Here is a 25,979-nt window from a genome sequence, read left to right on the forward strand (position 1 = left end):
CATTTTGAGTTTTGGCCTTTCAAAGTATCAGGCACAAGGACTTTGAACCAGTAACAGGATAGCTTTCGACTTATTTGCTAGACTTTACTTTTTTTTTCTTTTAAATATGGAACACTTCACGAATTTGCATGTCATCCTTGCTTAGGGGCCATGCTAATCTTCTCTGTATCATTCCAATTTTAGTATATGTGCTGCCAAAGTGAGCACTGTTAGACTTTTAATATTCTGAGGAAACTGACCTCATGGAATATGGGTCATGTTATATGCAAATGTCTACCAATGTCCTCTGGTGTTGGGTGTTTTCAGGATTATTTTGGTTTGGTTTCTACCTCTGTCCCAAATTTGAAATTCATTTGAGGTTTTCAAGAGTAGGATAGAGATAGAACTAATGCTTGTAGTTTTTAATTTAAGAGATGCCAGCTTCTCCCTACACATTGGATCTCTCTGTTTTAGAACATAATGACTGCACTTTAAACATGCCAGTGATTGGAGCCTAATCCCAAAGATTCTAAATTGATTGTTTTGATTCCAGGGACTGGCATAATTAAGAGATCCATAGGTGAATATTTAGCTACAGCTGCAAACCACTAGCCTATAATCTTGTTACTCAAAGTTTGGTCAAAGGTCAGGCATCAGCATTACCTGGGAGCACCCTCAGAACTCCCTCAGTAAGGTTCTTCAGTTTGGCAAGGTGACCTAAATGTACTTTCATTTGCAGAGATTCCAGTCTAGAAAACACACAAACTCCAATGGGACTCACGTTCTTAAAATACATCAATATCTTGAGTCAAAATGTGTTCAAGATTAACTGGAATCTTTTTAACACTTTTAGATGTGTTTTTTTTTTTAAATATATATTTTTATTGATTTCAGAGATGAAGGGAGAGGAACAGAGATATAGAAACATCAATGATGAGAGAGAAACATCCATCAGCTGCCTCCTGCTGGGCATGTGCCCCAACCAGCAATCCAACTGTGACCTCCAGGTTCATACGTAGATGCTCAACCACTGAGCCATGCCAGCTGGGCAACACTTAGATTTTTATATAACTTTTTCTTTTTTTCCTGAGATCAAACCATTTTATCGAGGGGCGGGGAGGAAGAGCAGAGTTTGCTACCCCCAAATATGCCTCTTTGGGATATTGATTCTTTTAAGCTGGTTATTTTTAAGAAAAGAAAGACTCAGGCCCTAGACAGTTTGGCTCAGTGGAGAGAGCATCAGCCTGCGAACTGAAGGGTCCCCGGTTCGATTCTGGTCAAGGGCACATGCCTGGGTTGCAAGCTCAGTCCCCAGTGTGGGGCATGCGGGAGGCAGCAGCTCAAGATCATGATTCTCTCCCATCGTTGATGTTTCTGTCTTTCTCTCCTTCTCTCTTCCTCTCTGAAATAAATAAAAAATATATTTAAAAAAAAAGAAAGACTCAGGAAAACCCTTTGACCTTCCCCTTTACTGCTCCAGGAGGGAGATGTCATCACAAATAACTACCATTTGAAATGAGCTAGTGTGTGATAGCCAGGGAAGAACCTAGCAAGGCCCTTTTGATTCAATTCCTCTCTGTGCCCTAGTGTTACAATAGCCCAGAAGACATTTACCAAACACTTGCTTTTCTTCCTCCATATGACTTGCCTTTCTGCCCTTTTAAGTCCCAAACCACAAACCCCCTTCTCCTTGGTTCCAGGTGGAATACAAGCCTCAACTGCCCAATGTGTCCTTGGCCTATTCTCGTGGCACTCTCAAATATCCATATCGATTACCTTTGGTCACTTTCTTATGTTAATATACCGCATTTTAATTTGATCATTAGCCCAGTCAGAAAAGGTTAGAACCATGGTCGGCAAACTGCGGCTCGAGAGGCACATGCGGCACTTTGGCCCCTTGAGTGTGGCTCTTCCACAAAATACCACGGCCTGTATTTTGAAGAAGTGGCGTTAGAAGTTTAAGTTTAAAAAATTTGGCTCTCTCGCCCTAACCGATTTGGCTCAGTGGATAGAGCGTCGGCCTGAGGACTGAAAGGTCCCAGGTTCGATTCTGGTCAAGGGCATGTACCTTGGTTGCGGGCACATCCCCAGTAGGGAGTGTGCAGAAGGCAGCTGATCGATGTTTCTCTCTCATCGATGTTTCTAACTCTCTATCCCTCTCCCTTCCTCTCTGTAAAAAATCAATAAAAAAATATATTAAAAAAAAATTTGGCTCTCAAAAGAAATTTCAATCGTTGTACTGTTGATATTTGGCTCTGTTGACTAATGAGTTTGCCGACCACTAAGTTAGAAGGTGGGAGGAATTTTGTGAGTCTCTACAAAGGGCTTATGGGAAGGGTACAAGGGCTAGGAGGACAGTGAGACCCGAAGTCATCCAGGAGGCTGGGACATCCTCAGCTTCATAGCTGCCAAAAGCTTTCACATAACTGTTAGAATCCACTTTAATTTTTCAAAGAAAAAACAACAACACACCCTGCTTCTCTGCTTGGTTTGTAGTTTTAGTTTTAATCAAAATTATCTGACACAAATTATTTAACAAATTAAACTATTCAAATATATTATCAAAAATATATTTAGATATATTACCACAAACACAATAGTTCACTGATGCAAATATCTACAACTGTGTTTTAAGAAAGGGAAAAAGGGGCTCTCTAAATTTGCATCGCATTTGAGGAGTTGAGAAAGCAGAAAATGGCTTTTGCAAGAATGACACACCCTCATTTCTTTTCATAATAACCTGAAATGGACAGTATTTGCACAAGATGGGAGTAGTGCATCAATTCCAGCCTCACAAACAAACAAAAAACTAAGATTTTGCTTATTTATGGTTAAAATAGACTTTTCTGAACACATTCACATGCGTAGAATTAAGCAATTTAACTTAATATATTCTTATTACTTATGGGCGGATAATTTTAGTGGTTTGAATTGTTTTCATTTTAATATGTTTAAAGGAAATAGTGCCATGCATATTAACCGATTTGACATGTGAAAGGTATTTTATTCTAATTTCAGAACTATCCCCTCTAAAAAAATATTAACATTCCATAATTGGTGAATATTAAGGGTTTGGTTTTGTTGTTGTTGTTGTTAAAAAGTAAAGAATACACACAAATATACCTTATTTTTAAAAGGATGCATAAGCAATTGAAGGAGACAGGATAGCCAGCTGGAACAATTAGATCCATAGGCAGAAAAATGAGTTTTGACTAAATTCACAGCTAAAACAAAAATTAAAATGGATCAGAGAATGTAAAACTATAAAACTTTTATAAAAAAAACATAGGAGAAATATCCTTGGACCTGGGGCGAGGCAGTAATTTTTGTGCTTGACAATTCACAAAGATAAAAACATTTACAAAATTAGATTTCATCAAAGTAAAAGAATTTGCCCCGAGAAAGACCCATAAAAGATGAAAAGAGAACTTTCAGAAGTGGGGGGGGGGAGAAGGGGAGAGAGAATTTGCATACCAAATACCTTACAAAGAACTTACATGTAAAATACGGAGAGAATTAACAGTGAAAAGTAACAAGCTATCTAATTAGAAAATAGGCCAAAGCCTTGAACAGGCATTTTACTGAGAATGCTACACAGATATTCATAATAATAAGCACAGGAAAATATATTCAATATCATTAGCCATTAGGGAAATGCACATTAAAACCACAACGAGATATAACTATACATCTATCAGAATAGCTAAAACAAAAACTAGTGACAATACCAAATGCTGGCAAGGAAGAGAATGTGGAAGTTCCTTACAAAACTAAATATTTGGCCCTAACCGGTCTGGCTCAGTGGATGGAGCATAGGCCTGTGGACTGAAGGGTCCCAGGTTCGATTCCTGTCAAGGGCATGTACCTTGGTTGCGGGCACATCCTCAGGAGGGGGTGTGCAGGAGGCAGCTGATTGATGTTTCTCTCTCATAGATGTTTCAAACTCCCTATCCCTCTCTTCTTCTCTGTAAAAAATCAATAAAATATATTTAAAAAAAAAAAACTAAATATTTGCTAAACACACAACTCAGCAATTGAACTCTTGGGCATTTATCCTAGAGATATAAAATGGGTTCATGTTCACACAAACACATATATATGAGTGTGTATAGTTTGTATTCATAATATTCCTAACTTGGAAACCATTCAAATGTCCTTCAGTGGGTGAAAGATCAAACAAACCAAACCATGAAACTCTACTCAACAATAAAAAGGAACAAAGTATAAATACAGGCAAAACTTGGATGAATTCCTAAGGGAACTATGCTGGGTTTTAAAAGTCAATCTCCAAAGGTTTCATACCACACAATCCTATTTATTAAAAAATTCCTGAAATGCCAAAATCATATAGATACTTATCAGAGCAGTAGTTGCCAGGGGCTAGACACAGAAAGAATGAGAGAGTTGGCTGTAGCTATGAAGGATAAGACAAAGGATCCTTATATGGTAATATTCTGCATCCTGATTGTGTTGGTGGTTCCATGAGTTCACACACATAATAAAAGCACACGCATGCACACACACACACATTATCAAAAAACTAAGTTGAAATGACGTTATTTAAAAAGTATAAGTTACTTAATTTAGTGTAGTTACTCCCATGTTAATTTTTATTAATTCCCTCATTCTTAACACCTGCATAGTATTTCAGTTCATAATGAATGGGTGATGGGTTTTTTTGGGGGGTCATTTATGTTGTTCTCCTATCATCTCAATTAAAAATCTGGTATTTTTTTTTTACAAAGGTAGAAATATAAGGAGGCTGCCTTCCATATTTCTGTCAAATAACTTCGATTAAAATGACAGGTTCAAACCATACATACTTTAACATGTTAATAGGGATTCTATGCAATGTGTTAGTAGCAGCAGCAAAGTTTTAATGTCTCCAAATCTGCCACAAAACCCGACAGAGCAAGTAGGATAACAAGGCAGCACCTATGAGAACACAGAGTGATGTGGTAGCCCGTGAACCCCACACCCCTGTGAGCACCCCCCCCCACCCCCGTGAGCCCCACACTGAGCAAGTAGAGCTAAACCACAAAGACTCACAGGAATCACCATCTGTCCCGGAGGATATAAGGGAAGGACACGGGGTTCCCAAAGGCTCTGAGAGCTGTGAAACTTAGAAATCTAACTGCTAACAGACACCCTTCCCCCCAATTCAGGGAGTCCTGCTTGGCAGGCCTGGAGAGAGCAGCTGAGGCCAGAGGGCTTTTAGGCTCCCAGCTCCTTAGGGGAGAAAGAGGATGGCAAAAGCAGATGGCGTGGTGGTCTGCAACCCCATGAACTCACCGATTTAACCACTTCCAGAACAAAGCCCTTTCCTGAGGAGTAACTTCAGAAAGTCAGTTATAAAGTTGGACAAGGACCAAGAAAAGAGATGTCCAGATTAAACATGCGGGAGGGTGGGGGTTGGGGGAGGCAGATCTCAGCAAACTCAAGCACAGGTAATTTCCTTACCGTCAAGTTCCAGAAAGACCAGAAGCTGTGAATGTGAAATAAATAATAGAAGTCTTGGCTCAATAAGTTAAATCTTCTAACTCTTGTTACTAATCCAATCATTCTCCTTCTCAAACCTGTCCCAGGACAGACAGTTGCTCAGCAGAAAGTACCTAATATTTTCTCGGGAAAATAGTGCTGAAAGAGCTCCCTCAAACTCCTACCGCTGGTCAACACATGGATTTGAAATATCACCAGTGCTCTAGTCTGCTCAGCTTTTTATTGGGGGCAGCACGTCCCTCCTCCTATAAAAAGCTATTAACTTCACCTGTTGATACTCCACCATCCTTCCTGCTGTGTTAGAGCCAATACTTGGTGCTATCGCTCTCAGTCCAGAACGAACACATTCAAACTCATTCCCTCATTTGCTCTCTCTCGTGCCCCCTAGTCCATGGACATATACATTATTTTATTGTTTTCTCCTGTATTAAAAAACAAAGCAAAACAACTTCCTCCCTTCAGTGTGGAGATGGTGAGCCTGGAATATATTTAACTTCAAATTACCGAAGACAAGTGCAGGATCCAGGTGAAGGAATGGAGTGCAATGTCAGATGGTCTGATAATGAAATGAAAGAAGGATGAAAGTGGGAGAAAAGGAGGAAGAAAAGGCATTCTGTAGAATAAGCTTTCTGACTGGTCCATCTCTAATGCCTGGGAGTCATAGAGTTGTTTGTGGAAGCATAGGCATATTTACCGCTGCCAAGAGAGACACTTAATGTTGGTATTATATCAAATTGGAGGATGAAGGAGAACATGGGAGGAGAAGAAAGTGAGTCCAAGGAACATTGTCTGGAGACAGTAACTGCTGTCTAAAGAAAGTGACAAGTATAGGGAAGCATATCAGACAGCCATCAGAACAAAGAGCCAACCTGCCTAAATATTTCAACAGTAAAACAAGAGCAACAAATGCAAATAAGATAGTGCAAGACACATATATGCATGTAACACACAGTGTAAAATACCAGACCCCCAAATAAAAATCAACAGAATTCACATTAATCAAGGTCAATGCACTTAATTCTCTTATAAAAAGCAAAAAGATATTGTCAAATTAAAACACAAAACTCAATTCTATGCTGAATGTAAGAGATCTACTATTTGAGAAAAGTGAAAAATAAAGGGGGGGGGAATATATATACCAAAAGGATGTCTCCTCTTTATGGTCATGGAGTCATAGAGCAGTGGGTAAACACATGACACATTTTCTCATATGTTCACACTTACACAGCTGGAGGTGTTTACAGCACTAGTGTGAGTGTATTCAAACATGCAAAGAAGACATTTTTACATAATCAGACACAGAAATGGTAATAGTGAGTGAAAGGAGAAAATAGGAGCATCTGAGAGGAAAGAGCCAACATTGGGTAATAGTGATGACATTACCATGAGGCAAGTTATTTCCAGTGACAATGTCCTTGTTCTGCTGCTGAAATCCTGTGTGATCCTGGGAAAGTCATGGCTGATTCTCACAGAGCTGCTAGCAGCTGTGATGTTACAGTGGCCACAATGGAAAGCATCAGACTTAGCTTTAGCTGTCATATCCTGGATGGTCATATTTTGCTTGTTAGGGAGGCTGTGATACTGCAATTGTATTTTGGATACTTTTGTCTGATTTCAGACTAATAATCTCTCCAGAATGTGAGCGAGACATACACCTTGATCCATATGGAATGACCCTTTGGTAGAGATCTGGAGATTTGGTTTCTCTGCAGTGACTGTGGCATCCTGAACAGGCTGGGACACCTGCCTATTACCTTTCTATTCCCCTGGGCTGGGACAGGGGTAGGTTTAATGTGAGGAAGCCTACAATTATTTTTTTAGGTTTAATTTATTATTATTTTTGTAGGTTTAATTTACTTCTTGGCTCTTTTACTGAAATAAAATCAATACTGCACAACTCTACTAAATACATTTGCAATATTTTCCCCCCCACAGGTATATGAGGCTCTTGCTTCATCTCAGATTGTTTTCAGGGCCACAGGTTCTCCTAGTAGAGTGGTCGGCAAATCATTAGTCAACAGAGCCAAATATCAACAGTACAACGATTGAAATTTCTTTTGAGAGCCAAATTTTTTAAACTTAAACTTCTTCTAACACCACTTCCTCAAAATAGACTCACCCAGGCCGTGGTATTTTGTGGAAGAGCCACACTCAAGAGGCCAAAGAGCCGCATGTGGCTCGGGAGCCGCAGTTTGCCAACCACAGTCCTAGAAGTGTTTAGGGACACCTCCCCAAGTTGTTAATGGGGTTGGGTGAATGTAAGGTAGAATCAGGCGATGGAAACCAGGTGAGAGTATTAGGTTACTCCAGAAACACAATGTAATATACACCTACTAGGGCTTAATCACAAGGAACAACAGACTCTCGATTCCAATAATTACAGGCTGTTGTTGTTCCTTGTGATTAAGCCCCTATCCAGTGGTTGGCAAACTCATTAGTCAACAGAGCAGCAAACCTCGGCTTGCAAGCCTCATGTGGCTCGTGAGCCACAGTTTGCCGACCACTAGGGGAACTGTTCTGAGTATTCATGTTTTAAGCATTGTAAGACTGATTATATACCAAGATTATAATTATGCAATTTTTATAAAATTTGATACAAAAATAGTTGAAATGTGTGTATATTGCTTTTAATATTATTTATTATACTACTTTAAGTATTAAATAGAAACAGAAGAATATAATGAAATGTTTATAATGTATATAGAACCATATAATAAACACCTGAGTCTCCACCCACCTAATTTAAGAGCTTGATTTTCATGATTGATTTTGAAGCCACCTGTGTGGACTTTGCTGCTTACATCTCCTTCTTTTACCTTCCCAACCGTGAGCATTGAGTTCCGTGTGTTATCATTTTGCTATTTTTAGTTTTTATTTTTTAATATATTAATACAGTAATTTTGCTCATTTGGCAGGTTTTTAAAAGTTATACAAAATAGAATTCATCATGTCTTTTGTAATTTCCTTTTTATTTTTTTAATACGTTTGACTGATTTTTAGAGAGAGAGGGAGGGAGAGAGAAAGAAACATCCATTGGTTGCCTCCTGCACACCCCTTACTGGGGATCGAGCCTGCAACCTGGGCATGTGCCCCGCCAGGAATAGGACCTGAAGCCTTCTGATGTATGGGTCAACATTCACGTCAGCCACACTGGCCAAGGTGTGATTTCCTTTTTAAAATAAAATTATTTTCCTGAAATTCTTTTGTTGTGTGTACTTTATTCATATTTTCTATGGTGTTGCATCTCATAAGCAGTATACATTATACATCAGTGACTTTGATTACCATCTCATTGTTTCAGATTGATCTACACTCGACATTGCTAATACAAAAATTCTGCTGTATTTTTATGCAAGTCTTCCTCTATGGTTGTATTCATTTTATATTTCTGCCATCACAATTTACCACAAACTTAGTGGCTTAAAAGAACACAGATTTATTATCTTTGAGGTTTGGGGGCCAGAAGTCTGGTATGGCTCTTACTGGACTAAAATCAAGGTATTGGTAGGTTGTGTTTCTTTCTGAGGCTCTGGGTGAATCTGCCTCCTGCTCATTTGGGGCACTGGCAGTATTCAATTCCTTGCGGTTTTAAGACTGAAGTCTCCTGATTGTAAGCTGAGGGTTGTTCCCAGCTTAGAGTCCAGTCACTTCCCCTGGCTTGTGACTCCCACCTCCAACTGGGAAGCCAGATATGGCAGACCAACTCTTCCTCATGCTGCCTTCTCTCCGATCCTCTGCACCTGGGTTGAATTGGGCCCACCAAGATAATTCAGGATAATTTCTCCATCTCAAGGTCTGGCATCATAATCCCATCTGCAGAGTCCCTTTCCCCACTTAAGGTAACATGTTCACAGGTTTTGGGAATCAGGGTGGGGACATCTTTTGTCGGGGGGTAGGGGGGAATCATTCTGCCTAACACAAAGATACACAACTTGCAGATATGTACCACCAGTTCATAGGGCCTGAACATAGGGCTCATTTTTACCATATAATGTTTCCCCAGATGAGCATTCCATATTATACTTTTCACCAGTGCCGTTTAAGAACTATATTTACTGCACAACTTTGCCAGTACTTGATATCAGATATTTTCATTTTCTTGCCAGTCTGGGATAATGTGACACTGCATATTATATATTCATTCCTTCATTCAACACATTTTTAACAGGTAGTCCCTATATGCTTGTCACTATTATAGATCCTAAATATATAATCTTAAAAAAATTAAAAAACAAAATCCTTGCTGTGATGAATCCTCTAGTCTTTGGGCAGACAGACATTAATCCAGGTAAATCCTAGAGCAATTGTGGAAAGGAATCTTTGGACTGGAGGGCTTGGTACCTGACTGCGGGAAAGGATCTGAAGGAGCAAGGACCCAGTTCACCACCTCAGCACACCCAGCGATCCCACGTGGGAACTATGCTTAGCAGGGCTGGGGAGCAGAGAGGCTTGTGCTGATGCTAGAGGAGACAAGGAGTGGACTCCAAATGTATCCCTCTCACAGCTTGGTCCAGACTTGGTTTCTTCCTGTTGGCAGAGATGGGAGTCTGGGAGCACCCCGAGGGGCAAGGGCAGCATGTTCCTAGGGGTTTGGCACATGGCTTCTGGATGAGAGCCAGGCCACCTTTGGAACTGAACAGAGTTAGCCTCATCCCATCACTGCTGCTTCTGGACCACTGTCCTGGGCACAGCTTTGCATGCTGGGTGGAGTAGAGGCCATGCTCCAGGAGGCTCAGTGGTCCTGACACAACCTGAGCCCAGGAAAGGAATCAGAACTTAAATACGGGGAAGAGGCATTGTCTGGGAAGGAAGGGAGTGAGGGCCAGGTCTGGGACAAGGCAGTTCTGGAGACAGGGTGTCTCCTCAGCTTAGCTCCTGCTCTTTATTGTTTGCTCACCTCGCTCTTACATCTGGGGTTCAGATCCTCTGCTTTGACTGTGGGGTCTGTACTTGTGCCCACAGCAGGGCGACTGAGCCCCTCTCCCTCAGCCTGGATCTGCAGCTCCCACCAGACCTGGAGCCATGTGCAACTCTTCCCCTACCACCCCTGCTGGTCCTACTGTGCTTGTGAAACTGCGTCTCAGTTTGTTAGGACATTTTTTCCCCATGGGAATAGAAATCTGTGTTGGCATCTATTCACACACGAGTCCAGCCATGGTTGTAAAAGAAGGAACAGTATTGTGGGGTGGCCTTGAAGACCCATTGTCCCTGAGCCAAGTCCCCAGCCACACCAGATGGGTTCTCCTCCCTCAGTTGGACAAGAGTCTCTCACACAGAAATCCAGACAGGGATGTGGCATCCTCCCTCACCCGCCCCCACCCCCCGCCCCCCTGTCATTTCCCGAGTCCACACCTTTAATAGGCTTGTCACCATTACTCTCTTGTCACCCCCTTGTTCCAGTCTCACCCCTCCACCTCCCTCCACATTCGATCATCCCATTGAGACTAAAGGATGCTTCCCTGTAAGGAGGCACAGAGGCAGACAGCCTGTCACCTGGGGCCAAGCCTTTTGGTCTAGGGTCAGGCCACCCACACAGGAAACCTTGGAGGAGCTGAGAATCGCTGGGCCTCATTGTCTGACTGCTTCCGGGAGGCCCCTCGTTCAGTCTGGCCTTGGGAGTAGAAGTGATGATGGGAGGGGTCTCTGGGGATCAGAGAGCTGTGTGCTGCCAGGAGCAGGCAGAAGGAGATCCCTCTCAATCTAGAAGCAGGGACTGAGGCTCACCTGTGAATCCATAGCGCCCTGACCTCCCACATTCCCTTCCTCTTGGGTCTCCTCTCCAAGGAGCAGTACAGACTCAAGTACAGAGACAAAGACAATGGCCCCCGAGCATTTTCAAACACAACTACCTTTATTCATAACTGAAATACAATGTCCCAAAGATGCTGTTCCTACCCCCACTCCCCCCAAGCCCACCACCACCCTAACAGCCCTGCCCTCCCTCCCTGCCTCCCACCCTCCCATATCCCTAGAACAGCCAGAATCAGCTTTGGGATGAGAAGGAGCCCTGGGCTCCTCTGGGGCACAGCCCGGTCACATTTAGTGTGGGCCGCCTGACTGGGGGCAGGAGGGACCCCCCACTGCTCCACGCTGGCTGCAGTACCTCTTTCTCTTCCTCCCCCTCCCTGCGACAGACTGCTCACACTTTCTCTTTGGAGGCTGGGACCGGGCAGCTTTCCGGGTCCCTCGACCTCCAGGGCAGGCAAGGCCCGAGGCTGGGACAGGACTCAGAGAGAGAGCGCTGGGCGGCACGCTCTTAGGAGAGGCCAAGGCAAAGGCCAGGTCGGGGAGGTCCCCCTCCTTCTCACTGGACCTGTCCACTGGCCCGCGGGCCCCCCTGACAGGAGAGGTCTGCCTGGGAATGGCAGCATCCTTGGGTCCCAGGCCAGAATCAGTGTGCCTGAGACCCTGGGGAGCAGAGGGGGGGCCTAGAGCCCCGAGGGGTGGGCACTCCTGACATCCTGAAGGGACAGCAAAGGCTTGGGGCCTGGCCAGCTGGGCATCTGCATGACCAGGCCTTTGACCATCCTTGAAGTCATCCGGTGGGCAGGCTTTGGCATTGACCCCCAGCTGGGGGCCGTGGTCATCTCTCTGGGCACCTTGGCTGGCCACAGACTTAGAAGGACTGGAGTCAGATTCGAGTGCACCATCATTCTGGGGTGCCTGCTCATCCTCCTCCTCCTCCTCCTCGGCCAGGTGAAGCTTCTCTAACAGCTGGGAGGAAAAGAGGGACAGTGACATGCTCTGCACACATGTGTGAGATGAGGGGGAGCGTGGGTGATGGGACAATGGTATTGGGGAAGGAGTGAAAGGGGGGACACCATGATTCAAATCCCAAACAGACATGTGGCTCTCCTCTGTATCCCTCTGCCATATTCCCAGCTTTGTGTCCTTCTCTCCCTTTCTGGCCCCCCAGTCCCCTCCTTCCCATTGTCCTTTTCTCTCTACAATTCTCTCCTCTTTGTCCTCCTGCACTTCACCCACCACAGAGCTGGCTCCTGGGTATGCCATGTCTACAGATAGCACTGGGGTGGACAGAGTCAGGTGCACCCCTTTTCTGAGCTGCTCTTTGCCCTGGTTTACCTGGAGTCCCTCCCTCCATGACTCACATAGGGACCCTTCCTCCTCTAACTCACGGGCATCTGTCCCTCCCTCCCATGGCTCACCTGAAGCCCCCCTCCCATCTTTTAAAGTTCCCTTCCTCCCCTGGCTCACCCAGACAAGAGCGAGTCCTTCCTCCAGCTCCAACAACTCCTTAGCTAGAGCCAAGAGATCCAACTGTGTCTCTGAGGAAAGTAATTGTGCCACGAATCGGGATTGAATGATCTCCTCCACCTGGAACAGGAGGAAGAAGGTATAAGCAGGACCTGGAGGAAAAGTAGAAAAACAAAGACCCACCCTCTCCTCTTGCACAAGGTGTTTTACTATTCATGGTCATCAGCTCCAAACGCACACACACAGAGGAACATATACACATACAAACACAAGGGCACACCCACATATATACACTGAAAGCAGACACCACACACACAACATACACACATGCACACAGAGACACACCCATCACCCATGCATGCACCCAGCTCAGGAACAAAGAACAGAGCTTAATCCAATCTGACTGGGCAGAACCCAGGTCTGGGTGCTGGAGTGCCACACTCTGGAATCTTGTAGACCTCGGAGCTCAGAGCCAACCCACCTTGTTGACCAAGTCTTCCTGGAAGAACAGCTTGTCAATGTATCTCAGCATATCTGGGTCCAGGTAGATCCCATTCTGTTCCTGCTGCGACTCCATTCCGTCCTCTTCCCTTTCTCCACTTGGCTCCCCTATGGCTGGTTGGGCCAGCCCCACCAGCCCATCCTTGACATCCATGTTCTCTTTCACAGCCTCAGGGGGGATATCCTTGGGTGCCTTGGTCTCCTGGGGCTGCTGGGCGCTGCGGACACTCAGGGCCCTGGATTCAGCCTTCCTGACAATGCACACTGTGGCAGAGGAAAGAGGAGAGAGCGTGAGGGACTCCAGCTTCCATCCCCTGAGCATGTGATAGTAAGGGCAGTATTGGGGGGACAGTAACATTGGTGTGACTGGGTCAGAACCTCTGAAGCCACGTTACCATGGGAGGGGAGAGGTCTGAGGGAAGCATCCAAAAGAGTCAAATGTGAGGATGTGCAGAGCCTCTGATTCTCCAAGGGCCCCCCAACTACCCTATTCAATCGCTTTTTAGGTACATATCATATGCCCCTAATTACTCAGGACTGGTGTCCTAAAACATTTACTAATGATACAGATCATCTTCCTGCTTCTGTGCTACGCCCCTTGCCCCCTTTTAAAAGTAATCTGCCTTGACAGATGTTCTGAGAGAAAAACAACCACGCTCCACGTTTGTTCTCGGTCTATGAAGCAGGGATGTGGACTATGAGCAAACCCCTCATCTCAAAGATAAAAGGCAGGGGAGCCTGGCCTGTGGTGCTCAGTGGTTGAGGATCAACCTAGGAACCAAGAGGTCATGGTTGGACTCCCGGTCAGGGCACATGCCCGGGTTGTGGGCTCAATCCCCAATGTGGGGCATGCAGGAGGCAGCCGATCAATGATTCTCTTTCATCGTTGATATTTCTATCTCTCCCTCACCCTTTCTTCTTCTCTGAAATCAATAAAAATATATTTTAAAAAATAAAAATAAAGACAGGACAGAAGATGTGCCATAAGATACACAACAAGAAGAAGTAGGTCTGAAGAACTGACTTGCCACAGAGGGGGAGCAATTGAGGACAACTCAGGGAACTGAGCCCTATGTTGGTGGAAGTTACCCGGCTGCCCTGCCTCTGTGGAGTCCAGGACAACAAGCAGCTCCCTGGGCTCAGAAGTGAGCTCTGGGCTGGGAGCAGTGGAGGAGCCTGGACTGCAGCAGCGGGAGTACCTTCCAGCCCAGCCTCGGGGAGGACATTTCATTGTGAACTTGGCCACAGACAGCACTGGACAACTGTCTGGCTGGGACTACCTCTCCCCACGGCCCCAGTAGCTTCGGTATCCTAAACTGAAATCCCTTAGAAAGATATTGTGGGCGAGCTCCAGGTGCCTGAAGAACAGGACACAGGACTAGGCTTTCCTGTGACCCTCCCTGTGCCACCACCACAACATAGCCCTGTATACATGTGGAAGTAGCATGTCTCCCTCTAGAAAGTTTCCATGTGCCTGCTGCCTCCACACCCAGGCATTTCCCTGAGTCATCCGACCCACCTCTGAGGAGCCCTCCTGTCCAGTCACAGGTTTCCACAGACTCCCAGTCTCCCCTGGTGAAAGGTCCTTGGGGAGGCCAGTGCTCTCTCCTTTACCTACTTCAGTCCGAACTATGTTTCTCCAGTGGAAGTATCACGTTTTAATCCCAAGTGTTGAGGGACATCATGGTCACTAATCAACCCCCAACTCCCACTCCAACCTATAGGCTTACCTCCTTCTGAAGCCATTCCTGAAGGCTGAGGCACTGACCACGGCTGAGAGAGAATGAGAGAATTCAAGTCCAGGTTCAAGAGGTGATCTGCTCCAACAGACACTCAGGATCCAGTGAAGGAACAGGTTGAATTTAAATGTCAGAACGTAGAATTCCAGACATTCTGCATCGGGGGAGGGGCGAAGGGTAGGTGGCCTGGGTGGGGTTAGTGGGGGGAGGAGAAGACATTCCATGGAGGGCTCTGGCAGGTAGGCAAGAACCAGCATCTCCTTTCAAATTTTAAGTGATGACACAATTGATGTGTGCCTCTTTTGGCCATTTATACATTGGTTTTTCAGATTCACGGCACAAAAGCTTTACTTAATGTTCCCTTTATCTCAGTTCTTGATCCATCAGCCTAGTTTGGGTCCCTCAACCTGTTTCCTAGCTGGTTCTTGGCTTACTTCAACACAGACTACACTTTCTGAACAAAATTCAAACCTAAAGAACTTGGGGCCACACGGAACCCAGTGTTTGAAACTCAGGTTGACTCAGCAGATACAGCCTGTTGGGGTGCTGTGTGCACATCATTCTTTGGGGAGCAGTCCTGTGGTACCAAGTGTAGCCCAGTGCTGGGAGCTCTGCAGAATGCAGCCGGCCCAGCCTTACAAATGATCCCCTTTGTTCCAATCCATCAGGGGAAGGCCCCGTAGTCTACACGGCCAAGACCAGAAATCACTACTCTTTGTTTCTCAGAGTATTCCATTGTTCAATGTTTACTTTTTGACCTTTGAATGATTTTAATATAATATATTAAACAAGCAATGCCTTGCATAGTTTAAAGTGTAATTGCACAAAATGGAAAATATGGTGACGCATCTTGCTCCTGCCTCTTTGCCCTGGCAGCACAGTCTTCTTACCCACGGAATGCCACTGTTATCTGTTTCCTTTAAATCTTTTCAGAGATGTATTATGCAACTGAAAGCAAATGCAAACTATTTTTTTAAAAAAATGATCTCGGCTTCTTTCTCTGGTTAAAAATAATATATGTCTCAATATACTTACTTTACATGTAATTTTACTTAGGGTATACCATAATGATTGTCTCTGTACTGGTAACGTGACTCCTCTTTATTTCTGGAGGCTAGATTCTTACAACATGAAGTTCTACAGTTCCTTAAAATTCAAAGTACCTTTTGAATGATTTTAATGAAAGAATAGGTGGCCCGATTTAGTAAATAATAGACACCCAATGAAATTTGGATTTCAGATACACAACGAATTGGTTTTTAGGGTAATTGGGTCCACACTGTACTTGGAACATACCTTTACTGTAAATTTGTTTGCTGTTTTCTAAAATTGACATTTCACTGGCATCCTCTGTTTTATCTACAGGACAAGTAACTTATTAGGCTCCTATTAGCTACTCCCCCTATAAGAAGGAGAACTTTAAGTAAAAAGACTCCGGTGTGCATCTTGGCTCCACCACTAAACACAATTGCACACACAAGTGACATATGCACGTTCTTTGGTAGATATGGAATTTGTGAGAGCCATCGTTATACAGCACTGAATGTCTAGGCTCCATGGGGAAAAGATAGACGTAAGGGCCAGGAAGGCAGAAAACCTCATGATTCCACGTGTTAACAGGGCTTAACATCGCAAGGTCCTGGTTTGCCCCAAGTTGTTAAAATTCCACTACCCATGAGACGAGACGCACATGCACTCTGAGACAAAGCCAAGTCTCTAGCCACCATGCCCAACCCTCTTTCTCAGAAACCTGCATCCACCTAAAGCCCAGCTTGCCAGTCTGAGCCTGGAAGCCCTGCTCAGAGGCTTCCAAATTTCCTGTCTGTGACGTACACCCTCACTCTTTGAAAGATCAGCTCATCATTGCCCTTGGTTCCATCTGCGCGTGAATCATAGTAGCTAGCACCCCTTAACAAACTTGTTCGATACTTATTTTCATATTGTGCATAAATGTCTGGTAAGCACCGTCTGGTAATCACCGTCAAAATGATATGAAAGAGCAATTGTGTTTTGTGCTGTGAGAGGAGAGGATTTTTAGGAAAGTGGTCAAGGGAGATGAGGGGTGACGACTTCGAGGATTGCAACCAAATCTCTGGGGAGACAAGCTTCACTCCCTGCTGTAGCAGCAGACTGCCTACGGTCGGTACGGTAAAGGACTGTGAACATTCACTGAAAAAGACTCCAATTTAATACTAATTCTGCACATGATAGAAAAAAAGAAGGGAGGAGAGGGTGAAATTCTTCCCATACTACCTGCTACATGAACAGAAATTAGTCCACTCAAGTCTTGATCCATGTTATAACAGCAACCTTACAATAGAAATATCTGCAAATCAACATTTATTGAAAAACCTCCATGGACTAAAGAAAAAAGTATTCTAATACAGTAAATGTGTTTGGAAAAACTTGCGGGATGGAGTCAGGGGAAAGTATCTTGTGTTTACCAGGTCTACATTTCATGGCCAGAATTGTTTAATGAAACATTCAGACTTGCTAGGAGAAAGGACGACTGCTTTTAGAAATCACGGAAATGCCCTGCGGAGGACACGAAGGCACTTGCCCCATTTTGAGGACATGTGCTCAGGTAGACCTCTCCAAATTCCTTCCTGAGGGAGGGCTGTATCCATAGCATGGATTGCATGGTTGCAATTTTAAGATCCTAAGGGCTTATTGCACTCGCCCTGGTCTGAACCACGGACAGCCATGGAGGTTCCTGATAAGGCCTTGCTGGAGAAGCTTTGCAGGAAGTCCTCTACCTCCTCCAGTTCTTTCCTCTCCTGTTCCTCAGCCTTGTCCTGTTCTGGTGCAGAAGATGGGGGTGGGGGTGGGAAAGAGGGGGTACCTTGCGCCATGATGCACACTAATGTGTTCTGGTGCAGAAGGTGGGGGAGGGGCTCCATCCTGCAAGGACCCCCAGCATGGGTTGTGTCTGTTGTAAGGTTGGCTCTGGTGGGCATGCATGCGCTGGAGGAGGGAGGGGCCCCAACTGTGGTCCTGGCCTGCATGAGGCTTGGCATAGCTGCCTCTGCCTCAAGCGTGGGTTATGTACACAAGGAAGTGAGGGATGCAGGGACGCTTACCCCTCAGATGTCACCCCTCTTCACTGTTGTTCATGCTGTGGGCTATTTGCGCTCAAGGCCTGCGTTCATTCCCCATAAACACTCACTTCCGGTGGTGTTTATGCCAGGGAATTGGCCACTGGCACTGGCTGCATGGGGGAGAGAGTTCAGTGATGGGCAGGCCTGCAAAGGGGGTGGGGTCTAATAACGCGTGTGAGCTGTTAGATTCTGAGAGTCATTCTGTGTCTCTTGCATTTTGAATAATGCAGGAGCTGTGGTGCATGAGCCAACACACAGAGGCCAGAGCCCTAAGTATAATTTTTAGAAATATATGAATAAATGAAGAATGCCTCCAGCATGAATACCAGGGTTTTTAGTAGTTTGTAGGAGTTGTGTGTGAGCGAGAACCAGGATGAAGGAATTGTGGAAGGTTCTCCAAGACATCATACCCACCTTCACTCTGAATTTTTGGCCATGATGTTACCTCTATCTGAACGCTACTTCCACTACCTCCCCTTCTCCCCCCTGGCAAAAAAAAAAAAATCCCTATTTGTTTAAGAACAAACTCAGGAATTATTTTCTTTCAGTAAAATTTTTATATTTCAAAAAGTGTGCTGTACTGCTATCATTTTCCATTGCACCATGGATCTCATACTATTATTTTATAGAAATCTGTCTATATAGCAATGGAACTACTTTTCTAAATTTCTGGAATGATGATTTGGACAGAGTTGAAACCAAATTCCAGCAAGACTGTAGGTTATCATAGCCTGTATATTATAATTTCATTAAATGTGTTTTTACATAAATTATCTTGTTATATGATATGTATTACTTAATGGTTTCTTGTTGGAACTCGGTAAATGAGAAATTTGGAAGATGGATGAAATCAAGGAATAAAAGAAGCTAAGTACTATGATCTTAACGGTTGTGTGGCCCCAAACTTCATGTATTGAACCATAATTCCCGATGTGATGGCATTGGAGGTGGGGTCTTTGAAAAGTGCATAAGTCATGGGAGTGGAGCCTTCAGAAATGGGATTAGTGCCTTATACAAGCTTCAGAGAGATCCCTTGCCAAGTGAGGATACAAGAAGTCTGCCACCTGGAAACAGAGCCATCAGCCAGCCATGTAGGCACCCTGATCTGAGACTTCCAGCCCATAGAAGAGTGAAAGCTAAATTTCTGTTGTTTATAGGATACCCAGTCTATGATATTTTGCTATAGCAGCCCCAGTAGAATCAACCTAACATTTTCTATAAATCTACTGTGAGCCAAGGATTCTATAAACATTAAGCTTAATCTCTACTGTTATCATACCTAACTGTAATTTTGTTACCAGCTTATGAATGTATAGATGGGGAAACAGATGATAAAGAGGTAATTATTTTAACCAGTGTATTCTTATTATAATAGCAACTTCAGAATTTTAATGTGTATTTGTTCAGTTCCAGTGTTTGTGCTTTTTGTGACCAAATAATGCTTCATCTTACTGATTACATTGGTCAGTCTTTGCTGCTAGACTGTGAGTGTAATGAAGTCAGAACGATAAAGTTCATCTCTGAATCCCATGAGACATGGCTTCCAAAAACAGGAGGTGCTGAATGAATTAGAAAATGCATGCTTTCAATTCACAAGCAGAGCCCTAATTGACTCTATGGATCTATCTAGCCTAGGTTACAAACTGTACCACCACCTAGTGGCAAAAAATGACTTCTGCAATCTGCTGATTTGAAGTAGAAAGAAACATGTCTTAAACCTAATTTTGCAAATTTAATGTCAAGAGGGAAGACAAGTGACACATTCTGCTAAAGAATTTTCCAAATAAGCATACCATGTCATTCATAGGAAATTGAAAGGTCTCCAGGAACTTTGAGAATAAATGCATGTGTTTATACTTAGCATCCCACTGAAACTGAAAAGAAAGAAATCTACAGACAATAAGAGTATTAGTCTTTCTTTGAATGGTAGATGTCACATGCATTACTTTTGTTGTTTCAATAAAAATCTCTAAATAGGCTTTAATATTTGTTTTAATAAGAGGAAACAAAAATGTTTTTAGGTCTGCTCTATGTATATAGATAAGACACAACATTCAAAGTCTTGACGTGCTAAATTAAAAATATTTTCCTACAAAAAAATTTCCTACAGGATAGTGAACATACAATGCTGTATACAGATGATGTGTTGTCGAATTGTGCACCTGAAACCTGTATAATTTTATTAACTAGTATCACCCCAACAAACTGAACAAAAAGAAAAAAAAATGAAGGGATCAACATGGTGAGTTGGAATAAAAATGTAAGTTACATTGAAAAAATATTTATTAAAATATATTTTTATTGATTTCAGAGAGGAAGGGAAAGGAAGAGAGAGATAGAAACATCAATGATGAGAGAGAATCATTGATCAGCTACCTCCTGCATGCCCCCCACTGGGGACCAAGCCCGCAACTAGGGCATATGCCCTTGACTGGAATCAAACCCAAACCCTTGAGGCTGCAGATTGATACTCTATCCACAGAGCCAAACTGGCCAGGGCAAAAAAAAATATTTTTCTACACCAATAGTGAAAACTATGGACTTTGGGTGATAATGTTATGTCAAGGTGTGTTCATTGGCTGAAACAGACATACATATTATGTTGGTGGGGGATGTTGACAATAGGGGAGGTTATGCATGTGTAGGGAGAGGAGGTATATGGGAAAACTCTGTACTTGCCATTCAATTTGCTATTAACCCACAACTGACCCCCAAAATAAGGTTAATTAAATATATTTTCTTTCTTTCAATTGTCTACAAATTCATAATCATCAACTGTAGAATTACACCTTTTCCTTCACTCTTTATAACTCATTCTGTGTTTAGCAACAAGCAAAGCCTGAAGAAAATTTAACTAGCCAGGATAATTTAGGAAAATTCTCTTAGAGCTTGGCAGCCCCTATGAAACCCCTCCTGAGACTCACATTTCCATTTCTGCTCGTGTGTGGAGAGGGTGGGTCGCCTTCACTGTGCTTGTGGAGATGAGGAGGGAACATCACTGAACGTACAATGAAAAGCTTTGGAGGAAGTGGTGAAGGGTGGGATCAATGAGGAGAGGATGCTCAAGGAAGGAGCAGGTTTGGATTTGGGATGATTTCTGGTTCTGACACTTAGAGAATGCTGTTTCAGAGGAAAATTGTACTGGAGATGCCCATGAGATCTTTACGTTGTGAACTGAATTTCTGTGGAGATATAGATGTAAAATGAGGTCATGCCAGAAAAGTATGTAGACTAAAATGAGAATATGCAGATCCCAACAGGGAAAGCAGTAGAACAGAATGAGATGCCCGTCAGGAAACCAGGAGTTCATGGTCCTTGAAGAAAAGGAATGTCTGATGAATGAGAGCCAATCAGTAAGTGGGTAAGTGCATGAGCCAAATCACTCTGCAACCTCATTTTCCCTCCTGAACTTGCTAGCTCCTTGAGACTCAGTTCAAGCATCACAGGCACAGGAATAGCCACCTTCCTCTGGACTGTCAGACACCATGCACATCATGGCACTCAGATTATTCCCTGATTCTTACCATTCACTTTCTCTCCAATTTTATGCAAAGTGAAAGGGACTAGGTGCTAAGGAGCCTAGGCTAGGTATCTGGAACTGTTCTGAGAGATTTCCCTCCCTGGATCCTCTCCCATAAATACATGTTGCTGTTTTTTTTCAATTTCTAGGAAAGAGAGAGGGGGAATCCTTCATCTTTATTAACCAGCTTTATTGTAATAATGTGTCCTGTTTCCCTCGGCCTGCTGCCCCCAGGCAGGTTTCATTACTGTGGGGAAAACACTTCAAACCTAGTTTATGAAAAAGAGTTAGTGAATGTAGTGAATATACCCAGAAGCTTTGTGTAAATGTCACATTCCCAGCATAGGAATGGCTGGAAAATCTGCCTAACCTCTAGTCACTTTTTCAATATGGAATAAAAAAGCAGGTTTATTTCTGGAATATGATGAGTGTTTAACATTAGGTCATACAATAACCCTATTCCTGATACAAATATACATAAGGAAAATATTATTGATCCATGATAGAAGTGATGTGTTAAATAGTAATACACATTATTCAGTGAAAACTATAATATACATACATAGGCATTTTCTGAACAGGTTATATAGTTTACTTTAAATGTAATATTAATCAGCATAATTTCAAAAATTGCAAATCCTTTAAACATGAGTTTGAAAGTCAGAAGCAAGACCGGCACATATGACTGCTATTACTTAACATTGTTCTGAATATTCCAACCAACACTTTTAGAAAGAGAAAGAATTAGAGGTATAAATACGTTAAAGCTGCCATTATTTTCTAAAATGTATTCTTTATCTAGAAAAACACTTAATAATGATTCACTAAGATATGTGATTATCTAAATGCTCAAACCTTAATGGTTTTCATATGAAAATGACACAATTACTTTTATCATGCTTATATTCATGAGAACACAAAATGGAAATAGTCAGGAATATACTAATACAGGGGGAAAGAACCTAATTTAATCTCACATTAAATAGATTTTCAAACATATCAGTAAACCAAATAATCAAAGGAAGTGGTACTGCGACAACAATTCACAGGCAGACCAGTAGAATAGAATAGTGTATATTTACACATTTATATCTTTCTATGTATCTATCTATATATGTTATTTTTTGCTTTTAATTCTCACCAGAGGATATTTTTTTCCATTGATTTTTAGAGAGAGAGAAACCATGTGAGAGACAAATCAGTTGATTGCCTCCCAAACAAACCTCCCAATCATCCTGGAGCAGGGATCAAACCTACAACCCAGGTAGGTGCTCTTGATCAGGAATTGAACTCCAGACCCTTTGGAGTGCAGGCCAATGCTCTAACCACTGAGGACAGCAGCCAGGGCTACCCACGTATATTTGTCTATCTATCTATCTATCTATCTATCTATCTATCTATCTATCTATCATCTATCTATCATCTATCTATCTATCCCTTCATTCATACATCCACTCACACATCCATCAACCCTGAAAGCTAAATAGGAGATTCACTTGAACCTGGAGCAACAGGAAGGAATTTAGGTTTTGCCAAGAACAAATACAGACACTACTTGGAGAAGCAATGTCCCAAATTATAAAACATTTATTGCATGCAGGCCCTCATTCAAATGAAAAAGCTAACCTTAGGAAATATAATTTTATTTAAAATTAGTAAGAAAGTCTCATAGAAATGTCAGCATTAAATATCCATGTATAAATATTGCCTGCTACGTGATGCTGCCCACTCTGACATTAAGAATGGCCAACTCCTTTCTCACACCAGATGAGTGTAAGAGTCCAGAGGTACAGTTCTCTCAGAGAATGTAGGAGTCACAGGCTCATGGTGGCCCCAGACAACCCCTGGCAGACATAAAATGAATACAGCAAAACGTCTTTCTTCAGAATACACAGTCTAGTGCAGTGTGCCCCTCAGAACTGCCCAGTCACCTCACTGTCTGTGTCAAGATTCTTCCTTGCATGGAGATCCTAGGGGGAGTGGTACTGACGGTATAGGGGAACCCAATACAGGTTCACATTTATATTTCTTCTCCCAGCAGGAACCTCTCTTCCCAGGTGTGTGGACCTGATATTGAGAGTACTGCCCCAATTCCCTGCTTCCCAACCTGTGCTACTCTGGATTGAGCAGGAGAGGGGAAAGGAAGTGAGAAGCAAAGCAATTAAAAGGGACAGGGAGAGGAGCCCTTCAATTTACACAGATGCCAAAGACTTCTGTTGGGAAGTTCTCTGTCCCATCATCTAGGAATGAACAAAGGTCAGTTGGAATCTGAGTCAGAGGAGTCCCCTGAGGAAGATGAGCTGGAGCTGCTGTCATCTTCATCACTACTGCTGGAGTCCGAGGAGCTGCTGCTTTCTGCCTTTTCCTCATGCTCCTTCTTTCCTTCAGGTCCCCGTGAGGCATGAGAATTGTTCCCATATGTCTCTGAAGATGCCATCCTGGGAGTCTGCAGCCACTGCTCCTGTGCAAGCCCTTCTTCCAGAGTCTTTGCTGATGGAGACTGCACATCTGTCCTGATGATCTTGGGGTCTGGGCCTCCATGCATGTTTATGATCTTACGCTTCCCAGAGGCTCTCTCTCTGTAGGCAGCATACTCTTCAGGAGACAGACTCTTGAGCCAGTGCTCCAGGTCCACCTTGTACTGTTTCTGCAGCTCCTCAGCCTGCTGCTTATAATGCTCCCTCTGGCTCCTTGGGACATGCTGCCAGCATCTGCTGATCTCCACCATGCGCTCCCTCAGGGGCAGGCCTTGCAGCTCCCTACTCGACCACAAATCCTGGTGGAACTTCTGGAATTCATTCATGGGGGGCTTCTTGGGCTCTCCATGGAATTTAAACTCAGAAACATAGTTTTCTGGGGAAGACTTCACTTTTTTCCCACTTCTCTGAAACTTCTTGGGGGCTCTGCTTGGGCTCCTTTTGTGGACAACAGAGGTCTTGGAGTTCTGCACAGGCTCAGGGTGGTCTTTCCTGAACTGAGCCAGTTTCTCCTGAAACTTCTGTTTCTCCTTCTGGAAATCTTCAATATATTTCAATTTCATCTCCTCTGGGAGCTCCTTGTATTTCTCAGACATGACCTTGGTCAGTTCCTGATTCTTGAGTTTGGGGTGCATTTGGGAATACTCAAGCCGATTTTCCTTGAAAAAGCGAAGGTAAGCAGTGAGGGGCTGCTTGGGCATGTCTGGATGTTTCTTGAATTTTTTGCTTTTGTAAGAATTTTTAACATGTTCCTTAGCTTCCAGGACTAATTCTGTCAAAGTCCGATACTTTCTTATCTTCCTAGAAATCTCTAACCACTTGAGTTTGCACATTTCTCCAGAATAAGCTTTAAAAGCTACTTTTCCCCAGTCCATATGTGACTGGGTTGTTTTGAATGTGTGGTTGTCATTGGATGGCAGATTATTCTTCATGAGGTCCAGTAACATCACAATATCTTCTTTAGGCCATTGGTTTTGACTGTTAGTCAATGGCATTTTGAGGACTTTGGGCCACTTACAAGGTGTGGGTTATGCAAACACCACAGCAAAAACTTAAAATTATTCACGCTGAAGAGTTAGCAGGTGAGCTATTTTGGAAGTTTTGCAGTGGGTGTTTTATATTTCTGAGGAGAAATAGAAGAATGAATGAGAAAATCGCCACTCACTTATGATATGTCCCTCAGACAATTAAATTGCCTTAACAAAATAATTAAAAAGTGCCTACCTCTGAAGCTAAATTTATGTTTACCTCCCATATGCTGCATTTGCACTTTTCAAAATAGTCACATCACTTTTCATTCTAGCCTGCCTTTTACCAGATCTCACCAGGTTCTTTGTTAAATAGAACAACTGGCTACTCAAGGCTCAGTGTAAGAGAAAAGCCCTTGGAAGAAGAAAAATTTTAAAATGAAAAGAGAAATGTCAAAAAAGCAAAGGACTGTTTTTCTCTACTACCTTGAGTGTGGTCACCTTCTAAGTGCAGCTCAGGTGTCTGTGATGAAATGAAACAAGCTAAGGAGACTCGCATTCCACTGAGGTCTTTTTCTATGAGTGAATCTTGAACTTGGAGTAAATGGCGAATTTGTAGATTATCTGGAGTTCAGGGGAATGAATGCTTTCTAATGAATCATATTGGTTCTCTCCTCAAAAGTCAAGGAGTGAATAAGAATTATGAAATATTTACAATTTTATTTGGTTAACTTTTCTTCATCCTTAAGCATCTGTCACTTTTACTGTTTTACAATTAAACTTTAGGTTTCATGCCAATGATAAAAGTACCTGAAATATTGAACTTTTCCTCTAGATATCACAATTTGTATGCACAAGGAACATAACTTAAAAAATAATTATGTAAATGTCTAAACAAACAATAACAGATTAAAATTCTCTAGCTCAAGGTTAAACTAAAAGTAATTACATAATTTTCATTGTGTGATTACATTTTCTTAATA

General features: G+C 43.0%; 1 protein-coding gene across 1 annotated transcript; it reads right to left on the reverse strand.

Moving 5' to 3' along the window:
- Positions 1-23,808: 23,808 nt before the first annotated feature.
- Positions 23,809-25,023, reverse strand: LOC308233865 (upstream-binding factor 1-like protein 1; the record flags this gene model as incomplete). Its single annotated transcript, XM_080640837.1, has 1 exon — positions 23,809-25,023. The coding sequence occupies one exon, from the start codon at positions 25,021-25,023 to the stop codon at positions 23,809-23,811; it is 1,215 nt and encodes a 404-aa protein (XP_080496963.1).
- Between the last annotated feature and the right edge of the window lie 956 nt (positions 25,024-25,979).

This window comes from Plecotus auritus (assembly GCF_963455305.1).
Source record: "Plecotus auritus genome assembly, chromosome: 9".
Lineage (NCBI taxonomy): Eukaryota > Metazoa > Chordata > Mammalia > Chiroptera > Vespertilionidae > Plecotus > Plecotus auritus.